At 43.7% G+C, this 11,239-nt stretch overlaps 1 protein-coding gene across 1 annotated transcript in view; it reads right to left on the reverse strand.

Moving 5' to 3' along the window:
- The window catches only part of OSTF1 (osteoclast stimulating factor 1), a 49,012-nt gene extending 37,779 nt beyond the window's left edge, over positions 1 to 11,233 (reverse strand). The window contains exon 1 of the mRNA XM_024738942.1: positions 10,902 to 11,233. Within this exon, the coding sequence (XP_024594710.1) occupies positions 10,902 to 10,935 (34 nt within the window). The 5' untranslated portion in view covers positions 10,936 to 11,233. The remainder of the gene's footprint in view (positions 1 to 10,901) is intronic.
- Between the last annotated feature and the right edge of the window lie 6 nt (positions 11,234 to 11,239).

The following is an 11,239-nucleotide window of genomic DNA, read 5'->3' on the forward strand; positions in this document are numbered from 1 at the left end:
TTAAAACCTGATATAGGGACAAAGATATACACTGTATCTAAAGGAAGAATAAGAGAATCTCTAGAGATATAGAACAGAGCTTAAGTAAAGTACTCACTTCATGCTTACCGGATGGACACACAGGGGTCAAATCTGTAGCGAGAGCATTTTACTATTTCTAGTTAATCCTAGAACTCTTGTATAATAATACAAACTCTGGATGTGTGAAAAATATTATCAAACACAACAAGAAAAAGTAATTAGATGGCAAAGAATAAGCAATAACCTTGAAACTGAGCCCCTCTCAGTTCAGAAAAAGAATTAAAATTTTCTTCTGCAGCACATATGAGAGACTCTGAAAAAGTCCCTATCCACCACAAACAATAAATGCTGGAGTGGGTGTGGAGAGAAGGGAACCGTCTTGCACTGTTGGTGGGAATGTAAATTGATACAGCCACTATGGAGAACAGTATGGAGGTTCCTTAAAAAACTAAAAATAGAATTACCATATGATCCAGCAATCCCACTACTGGGCATATACCCAGAGAAAACCATAATTCCCAAAGACACATGGACCCCAATGTTCATTGCAGCACTATTTATAATAGCCAGGACGTGGAAGCAACCAAAGTGTCCATCAACAGATGAATGGATAAAGAAGATGTGACACATATATACAATGGAATATTACTCAGCCATAAAAATAAACTAAATTGAGTTATTTGCAGTGAGGTGGATGGTTACCTAGAGTCTGTCAGACAGAGTGAAGTAAGTCAGAAAGAGAAAAACAAATACCGTATGTTAACACATATATATGGAATCTAAAAAAAAAATGGTTCTTAAGAACCTAGGGGCAGGACAGGAATAAAGACAGACGCAGATGTAGAGAATGGACTTGAGGATAAGGGGAGGGCAAAGGGTAAGCTGGGATGAAGTGAGAGAGTGGCATGGACTTATATACACTAGCAAATGTAAAACAGATTGCTAGTGGAAAGCAGCCACATAGCACAGGGAGATCAGCTTGGTGCTTTGTGACCACCTAGAGGGGTGGGAGAGGAAGGATGGGAGGGAGACCCAAGAAGGAAGAGATATGAGGATATATGTATATGTATAGCTGATTCACTTTGTTTTAAAGCAGAAACTATCACACCATTGTAAAGCAGTTATACTCCAATAAAGATGTTAAAAAAAAAAAAAAGTCCCTATCCAAAATTATAACAGAACCAAAACCAGGAAAGTGAATTCAGAGAGGCCATCTATAGGAAACCAACAAGATGTCTAAGACATTCATTCCTTCTAAGATCATCTACTCACTAAGACAGCAGCTTTTAAACTGGAAATTGTTTCCCTAATTGCATCCTTTCTCAAGTCACACAACAGTGCTCCTTCAAAAGGTTTATGAAGTATTCCAAAGGGTCACATTCCTGGCATGAAAGTGGTGAGCCTTGCCCAGTGGCCCCAGAAACGTTGGATAGGACACCTCTAGTGGAAGCTACGCCCATCGGCCATTCCAGGGCCAGACCTGGCATTGTTGAAGACTCAGCCCTGGCAAGGGGATGCCCTAGGTGATGAGTTCCTCTGCCCAACTCACCTGGTCCTGAAAGTCAAGATTGTCTATGGAAAGGAGGGGCTACAGCTGGAAGGTCTGGGAAGACCCAAAGAGACCAAGTGACTCCTGGAAAAGGTCAGGGGAGAATCTTAACCCCAAGAAATGTTCAGGTATTTTCCCAAACCAGATCAGCTGTTGGGAGGAGGAACAGAGAAGAGAGAAGGGAGTCCTTAGGATTTCCCCTAGAGAAGGACAAGGCTACAGAGAGACAAACAAAAAGGTCTAGTTTTCTGGGGTTATAATTAACATAGGGTAATAATTACAGGACCATTCTTCTGAAAATCTCCTTTCTACTCAAGGCCTTGGGCAGGAGCTGTGATAACATTCCTGAGGGTTCTACACTTACTTTCAGTGACTAACCTCAGCCACTAGAAGGCCCAAGGCACCTTTCACACCTACTCCTGAGACTGCAAATTGCTCTGGACTTTTTCTTAACTCTTTTTCATTAATGGATGCCCAGAAGATCACTTCTCTTTTTTATTAACACAGGGTCATGGGGGAAGGCAAAGTATTGAGACATTGGAACTTGTTCTTAAACTTCTAGGAATACTGCTGGTCCTTTCCCTTGACCTTGCAGAACTATTTGTTGTTTACAATGTGGATGGGTAGACAGTGCAAGTAACCTCTCTGCCCACAGGGACAGAAGAGGGAAAACTCCACGCTCTCTAGGGCAATGGCTTTCCACCAATATGCAACAGTCATCCAAATTGCAGGCTTTCATAATAATTACTAGGAATTTGCCCTCCTTCAGTACCCACCGTCCAGATGCAGAAGCACCCCGCCTTCTCTTGTCATCTGTCCTAACAAACTGAAGTTCTTTACCTACAGTCTTAAAGGTATTTAGTGGAAAATTAACACTCAAGAGCACTATAATAATTTTTAACTATGAAACAAATTTTTTGTGTGTGAGTTCTAAAGTTATAGCAATAAAACTTATTCCCGTCGGTACAATTCTATGTTCTTAACACTGTCATTATATCAGAAGCCCTGTAAGCATGTAAATGTTTTTTTCTTTAAAAAGTTGGTTTCTTGTGTCAGATCTACAGAACGGACAGAGTGATGGGTCGGCTGAGAACCACTCTCTTAGAGGAAGACTGTCAATCCTCTTTTAGAGAGAAGCACTGAAAACCCTCCTTCCTGGAATGAAATGTGAGAATTTCTATACGGCGAGGTCTGAACTTGAATTCATGGCTTAAAATTATCACCTCCAATAAAGACAGGAAAAAAAAAAAACGAGGAGAAAAGGGGATTCTGAACAGTATTTTACACAGAGAATTAATTTCTAAAAACTAGCCAAAGGGCTTCCCTGGTGGCGCAGTGGTTAAGAATCGGCCTGCCAATGCAGGGGACATGGGTTCAAGCCCTGGTCCAGGAAGATCTCACATGCCGCAGAGCAACTAAGCCCATGTGCCACAACTACTGAGCCTGCCCTCTAGAGCCTGTGAGCCACAACTACTGAGCCTGCATGCCACAACTACTGAAGCCCACGCACCTAGAGCCTGTGCTCTGCAACGAGAAGCCACCACAAGAAGCCCACGCACCACAACAAAGAGTAGGCCCCCCTCACCACAACTAGACAAAGCCTGTGCGCAGCAATGAAGACCCAACGCAGCCCAAAAAAGCAAAAAACAAAACTAGCCGAAGATATATTCTTAGATCTCAAATCTATGGAGCTGATATTATTGAGTTATAATTAATGTTATACATTTTCCAAACACAAACGTCCACATGATGGCTACAGTTTGCGAGGGTCTTACTGGAATCCGCGCATGCAGACCCCAGACACATTTCTGCAGAGCCATCCCAATGTTGCCTTCTAGGCAGCTGCAAAAAAAAAAACAAAAACCCAAAACTCCACTGCCCTGTGTAGCCAGAGACCTAAATGAAATCAGATCAGACCTAATTAAGAATACATTATGTCCCCACCCTAACCCACTTCCCATCCTTCTCTCTCTTTTCTCTCTCTCTCATAGAAATCTGGATTTATGGACTGCCTTTAAAAAGTATTTAATTCCTCCATGTTTGCACTCACGTGGCACTGAAGACTGATAGTAGCAGGAAGATGGGTAGGGCTTACCGAAAATGTCCAGGGCCTCTATAAAAAGCACAGGATGAAATCATGTAGAAACTTGGGGAATTATCTGAAAAGTCAGTCTAAGGCAATAAAGATTCAGAATCAGATTTAGAATCAAACGAAAAACTGAGGCCCAGAGTAGTCTAGGGACTGCTTAACAAAGTGACCTAGCAAGTTAATAAAAAAAAAAAACTGGGACCAGAACTTCACCCCAAAACTAATGTCCATTTCCCATTACTATATTCTGCATCCCTCTCCTCCAGATCACAGCTTGGTCCTAGAGTATCTGCCCTAATTAGCCCATCTTTATGCTTAAATTCCTATTACTAAAGACTAGTTCATTTGAAAAGCGAATTTCTGTCTCAGGAATCTTACTTATAGCTTATTTTTTAAGGTAAGCACATTGGGGAAGGGGATTTTGATAAATCAATGATTGGTTTAATACTGCAGGTGAATTTACTCATCAGATGTGAAGCAGTGAGTTTATTCTCAGAGGCCCGTGGAACTAAGACAAGAGGAAACCAAGTTCCAGGTGATGTCAGCAACGAAAACCAGAATGGTCCTGAGCGGGATATTATAAGGCTCTCTGGGCATGTGGCCCTGGTCCCAGAGGTACCAAAATCAGAGCTCCAACAACAACTGGCTACGGCACTCAGGTGTGCCAAAGGTTAGGTCTGAAGGATGGGTGCCCCAGGGGAAATCCATCTAAGAGCAGACACAGACGGACGCCAATCTTAAGGTCACAGCATATTGGAAAGGCATGGGTGCGTTAGCCAAAGGGCCGTACAACATGGAGCACGTGTCCAAGCAAGCTAATGACAAGGGTTCAGGGCAGCAGATATCCCAGGGCCAGTTAATAAGAGAGTGCCTGGCTAGATGTCAAAACATCAGGGAGACCCAGTACCAACCACGAATCAGGAAATGGGCAGGAACCCATCATGGAGAACAGAGCTCCTACTAAACCAGTGTCAAGTCCTAGGGACCATTTAGAGACCCAATATTTAGGTATAGAATTGGCCCTCAAGAGTGGCAAGGTGTTAGGCAAGAACTAGAAGCAGCCCTATGGATGGGACAGACTCCCTGAAAGAGGAAGTGGGCAGTCACCCTAAGCAGTTGACTCCCACTTCACGGCTCTGCTTAACGTAGGCCCAGGCTGTGGTTAGCAGCTGCTTGGGTGTCTTAGATTTAGAACCTGAGTACAGACGAATAACAGAGAATGATTTACTCCTCAACAGAAAAACAACGTTGAAAACTGTCTCCGGTTTGGTATACCGTTCAGAAACGAACTTTGGAGGGAATGGTGTCTGTTGCTATGTCTCCCAGCCAGTTTCTTTGCCTGAAAAACCAGTTTAGGTCCTCCCAGGGCTACTGTCAAGAAACTTGCACTGACTCATCAAAACAATGGGCCCAAAAAGCAGCCCCCAAACCCTGTAAACATGGATAGGCAACATTTTAGAGATAGTCCTAAGAGTCTGGTTTCCGAGAAAGGAAATATGAGAGTCTGGAATCTTCCAAATCTGGAGTCTTGAGATACCTGCCAACTGTGCCAAAAGCCTGGAGGAGCTCCTCTCAGCCTCTAGCTGCCCTCATCTATGCTCAGAGAGCTGGAATTTGGAGGGGTCCTCCCCCTAAGCATGGATTGGGTCAAGAAATTCCAAGAAGATAACAGCCACTCCAGAACACCCTCCAGGTGGAAGTAATTTCCTTGTCTCATACAAGTGAGTTGAATCAAGCCTTTCCTCACAGATGAGAGAATCCTGAAATAGAACCCATGAGTTTCTCAGAACCTACCAAAATCCCTGGAGTGAAGGGATGCCAGAAAGACTCTCTAGGGCTGCTTTCAGATCATTGTAAGAGGCTGGAGGCAGACCCTCCAGCAAGAGAATCAACTTGGTCTAGAGACCCTAGATCCATCTCTAGGGTCTTCCTGAACTTGAATTTAAATTGCTTTTAGGTTCCTGGGAAACAGGAGCACCAGACTGGGAAGGAACCCTCAGATCCCTCCCCCCAACCCCGGGACCCCCGACCTCTCGCCATCCCACTGTCCCCTCTGTGGCTTGCCCTCTTGCTACAGCCATCACCTCCACCTTTTGCCCGTCTTACCCAAGTGCCCTTCCCAAAACCCTGAGTGGCACTGCCCTCCCTCCCAAGCTAGTCTCTCAGTGGCTGAAGACCCCTGGGGTGGGGGGCTTCCTCACTGTCTTGCCCACCTAGCCGCAACTGGAGCCAGGCACCTACATTCTCCACACCCTCTCGAAGCTGCTGCTCTGCCGTCGGCCCTGACACTTGGAGGGTGAAGAACAGCCTGTCTGCTCGCCTGCTGACTCAGTGCTCTACTGGTTGTGTCCCCTCCGGCCTCCTGTCTTCTTGGCTTCAGGCTGGCAGGGCTGCCCATGCCCCCTGCCCCTTCCTCTCAACCTGTAACTTGTACCCACTCTGACCTGGCTCCTCTAATAAATTCATGTCCACAGGGGGGTACAAAAAAAAGAAAAGAATGAGTACATTCTTTCGTTCCAAGAATATAAAACCAAGGTAATTTATCAAATTCTAAGGAATGCTAACAAGTTGAACATGCTAATCAAAATGCACAAATACAAAACTCTCTCCTAACTCTTACCCTGAGAGTAAATTGAGGGATTTGCCTTGTAACTTTCTAAAAATTCTACAGATACTCAAACAGTGAGTGGGAAACAACTGGCAAGAACTAATAAAAAGGAGGTGACCTCAGCAGTCCCACCAGTGACTTGTGTAAGTGAGTTGAAGCTGTGGCCCTCTTTAACTCATTTCTGCAAACTACCACCCACAGCTCTTGTTAACACTCTAACAAACAGATAAGCACATGAGTAGATGGCTCACATGTGGACGTTCAAATGCTTGCTTTCTGTGTGGAGCGATACTGTTTTCCACAACCTGCTACGCTAGGCAAACGGCTTTCTCTTTAATTCAGAACAAATTTCTCTGGTTCACAGTTCCACACCAAATCCCCCTGGCTTCTGTGAGCGAAGCTCAGCTCCTACGCAGTCAATCAAACGCGGGCAGGACGTCATGCCAAGTTATTTCATTTCTGTCCACGTCAAACGACTTTTCCCTCTTTTCTGCCTACCAAATTCTTACTCAGCATTCAAGACCCTGCTTAATTTTCCCCTCTTCTGTGACACCTTTTCGGCTTCCTCAAGCTCCTTGCCTTGTACTTCCTAGACCTCTGACCACACTTTGATAATATCTCCTATCACATGCGTTGTAATTTTTCTGTGTAAGGCGTGCTCACACATTTTTGGTAGGAAAGTATATTAGTACAACCTCTTTGGAGAGCATTTTGGAAATGTCTGTGAATATGGCAACGCACATACCCTCTGACACAACAATCCCACTGCCAGGACTTTGTCCTGTGGATATACTCACACAGGTAAGCAACAAGGTTGTTGTAACACTATTTGTTATAACAAAAGAGTGGAAACAATCGAAGCACATTTTAATACGGGTCTGGTTAAATAAATACAATAGAGTACCATGCAGTAAGAATCAGAAATCTCTTTCCATACTGGTGTCTGAAACTCTTTTCCCAAAGTCCCTTAATTTATCTGATAGAGAATCTTTTTTCCCCAGCTTTATTGAAATATGAATGACAAGTCAATAGAGAATTTTGACTGAATAGTTCACATCAGCCCACTAAAAGGGTGTGTCTGCCCCCTCTCTCTCTTCCTCTCCTCACCCCCATGTATTTTGCTTCTCCTGGCCATTAAGCAAGCGAGGACAAATTTGGCGATGGTCTTCATTGGACGTGAAGTATGAGGTGAAGGGGATCAGAAAATGTCAACCCAAAGTATGCCACTTTGGCATAAGGATTATTTTGAGTTGAAGGCAATTGAGAAAAGGCAGACACAGGAAGGACTCTGAGCCCTCCCCCATCTGCCTGAAAGCAAGGCATAAATTCCCCATGAAGGTATCCTCCTCCTGTAGGTCCCCCATTAAAGACAGAGGAGAAGAACCCTTATCACCAGGGATAGAGATGGCACAGAGATGAGTCTGCATAAGCAAACCTTACTAAAATAACTCTTATTTTCCATTAGTTTCCCCATATCTCTACCTTCCCACAATTTACTCCCCCAGAAGTTCAACGCCTCTTTCCTTTTAGTCCCTTCTCTACAATGTGTTGCCCTTTGTTAAAGTGGTATATAAATGTCCAAGTCTAACCACTTCTTTGGATTTTCCCTTCTTTTCTGTATAGCCCTTATACACATAAAATTAAAAACATCAATTCAACTTGTATGCCTTTTCCTCCTGTTAATCTGGTTTTTTGTTACTTTAATTCAGTTAATTCACAGTAACTAGATATCAAACCTAAGTGCGTAGAGGAAAAGTTTTTTTCTCCCTTACAGAGGCATGTCAGAAAAGCTCATCACTTAGTCCCATTGAAGTCAAACCATGGGAACACTGAAAACACAAGAGGGAGGGGACCCCACTACTTCCAGAAGTCGTGTTGATGGACACTGCCTCCAGCCTTTGCTATTTAATGTGAAGCTACAAGATATGCCCAATCACAGTCTCCCCTGCTTTCTTCTAGACAAAGACTTTATTATGTATCAAGACTTTTTATGTAACTGCCACACATACAAAGTTTAGTTGCTGTGCAGTTACAAAGAAACAAGAGACTATTCTACTCTCAAAAAGTGTCAAATATTGTTAATCAACTATGGTCCAATATAAAATTAAAAAACAATTTTAAGTGTCAAATAGTCTAATACAGATCCAATTAAAGAGGGGAGCTATACAAAGCAAATGCAAATAATACAACTGCATAAGTTAATAAAGGTGGCTGCCCAAGTAAACCCGGTCCAACCTAATAGAACCCTCACAGGTTTCTCTGCCCAAAATGCATAGACTCCAGTTAAGGCTTTTGTTCCATTCCCAGGCCAAACCAACAACTTCCTAGCTTTGAGACCTTACAAAGTTTATTTAACCTCACTAAGTCCTATTTCATCCATAAAATGGGGATATTAGGATCCACCTCAGGGAAATTAGAACAATTAAATGAGACAGAGCATACAAAGTACTTGGCACAGTGCCTGACACTCAGGGCCAAATAAACGTTAACTATTACTATTATAATCACCATCGTCATTCTGGAGTTTTCAAGATGTTTCTCACACTTTATTCTGCCATCAAGTATTAACAGAGCATCAAGTTTATGAAGGAGAATTATTCATGAGCACACCTCGAGCCAACTCCGTATCTCACCTTTAACTAATTCATTTATTCAGAGAAGAAAAAATTATACAAAACTCCAGATCATTTTAGGTGAAAACCTTTTCCCTCTCAAAGGTGTTATATAAGCAACATATGTGTGACATCTTTGAAGTTTTATGATGTTTTTACTGTAAATATGAAAGAACCCAAAACACTGACATATGCTTCTTCAAAGTCCCACTAATTTATTTTCCCAAGACAAGCGAAATATTTATGTCACTTTACTTCCACCACCAAAATCAATAAGCCATTTACAAGAATTGGTCAAGGTCAGACATCAGGCTTCCAACTACAGAGGAAGGTTATCAAACGTGCTTAGAATGAGAGGATTCTAGTCCAAATCTCATTCAACATCTTTTGGCCCATCTTTACCTCAAGACTCAGAATAAAGTCTCTTTTTAAAAAGTCTTTGTGAGGGAGTTCCTCGGTGGCCTTATTGGTTAGTATTCCGGGCTTTCACGGCCATGATCGTGTGACCCCTAAGCCACACCTCGGCAAACACACACATACACATCACGTTGATGTCCCTCCTGCTACAGCACAGACATCACTTAACGTCTAGAGATGAAAAACCTCATGAACGGCTTTTCAGGACCTTCTTTGAAATAAAGTATTCTGTTTAGCTATCAAAGAACAACTCTTCTTTGTTGGTTACTTGAGGTCCTGATTTACACCTGAGTTTAGAAGGCTGCTGCATCCTACAAACAGACTTAAAATGCAAATTCCTCATCAGACTCCATATCTAAAGAAGCATAGAGCCCACTTCCAGCCTTTCTCCACCATTGCTCACAGCGGAGCCAAAGTGCCAACAAAGTCACACCCAGCCCAGCAAAATTTAAATTCTCAGTGAATGACTATGTCATATATGTGAGTATGTACATAATTTTCAAATAAAATGATTTGAAACTACCACTGTATGATGGTAAAGGAAGAAAACTGGATAACCATGAAAGTTGAAGTGCTTGACTAAAGTTTAGAAAAATCAAGAAAAAAATTAATCACTGAAATTATTCCTTCCTAATCAAGGTTACTTCGAAATTTGATGTAAATGGATAAATTTCAGCCTGTGCTATACTGAATGAAGTTGCATGAGATTGGAAGAAAAAAGTTCAGATCCACTTCTCTTCCATTTCCCACGTTTTCAGTAACTACCTACTCAATGAATGCACGAAAGAGTTTATTATAGTGTTGAACTGAAATACCTCAGTCGCTTTTAAATTCTCCTTTCTCCATGTCCCAGAAAATATTCCAAGGATCGAATAAAAAATGAACAAGGACTATCGGCCAAGAAAGCTGCTTGAGGAACTTAGTAAGCTCACCCTCTCCAGTTTAACTCGCCTAATTCACTGAGGGAGCGCAGGCAAACGACTTGTACTGCATGATAAAGTGACACTTCCGAATAGTAATAGCTGAGATTACTCTGCCGCAGCCTAGATTCTTCTAGTCAGGAGCTCGAGTGCAGCTTTCTAAAAGCTTTTCCCAAGATCTCGAGGTCAATTTGCGGACACTCATTCACCCACCCCACCCTACCAGCAGCGCACTTCCCGTTCGCTTTGGCCGGTCAAGAGCTCAAACTTGACAGCGACACACACTGAAAAAAAAAAAAAAAAAAGAGGAAGTGGCTAAAAAACCATTTCAAGACATTTATTTAATTTTTTTTTCCTAAGGGAGATCAATGGCCCTGTCTTCCAGGAAATCTCAATGGGACGTAGCCATCACGTCGACTGGAAAGTTGCAGCGAATGACAATGCTGCAAAGCCGAGGGTGACTCCTCTTTAAAAATCAAATTTTAAAAATTCCTCGAAAATCTTCTTGCTATCCAAAACGATCCGTCCCCTGCAGCGAACACAGCAACGCTAACAACTCCCACCCTGGTGGGTGGCATCGAAAGCGAGGCTCGGGGCCGGGTACGTGCCTGATCTGCCCTGCCAAGTGGCAGAGGGAGCGCAGGGCACGGCGGCGGCCAGGGGACCCAGCGAGTACCTTCCTTACCTGGTTTGACCGGTTTGGGTGGCGGCTTCGACATCTCTCTTCCTGGAGCGGCTGATTCTAAAGACCACGCACGAAAAGCCAACCGAATGCCCCTCCAGCCGGCACTCCGGGCGCCTCAGAGTTTCTTTATGTCTGGTTTGCAGTGGTGCGCCTTCAAGAACCTGCGTCCACCCTGGGAAGCCGGACGAGCAGAGGCAGGCAGAGCAGCTCGGCGAAGTGCCCCGCCCCGCCCCGCGGCCGACAGAGCTGTCCAGAGCGCGCAGCCGGGCAGACGAGGAAGTAGCCGCTGCCTCGCGGAGCGCTAATTGGCTCCCCGGCTGCCAGCTTCGCCGCTGCAG

This window comes from Neophocaena asiaeorientalis, unplaced genomic scaffold, assembly GCF_003031525.2.
Source record: "Neophocaena asiaeorientalis asiaeorientalis breed wild unplaced genomic scaffold, Neophocaena_asiaeorientalis_V1.1 scaffold249, whole genome shotgun sequence".
In the NCBI taxonomy this organism is placed as follows: Eukaryota; Metazoa; Chordata; class Mammalia; order Artiodactyla; family Phocoenidae; genus Neophocaena; species Neophocaena asiaeorientalis.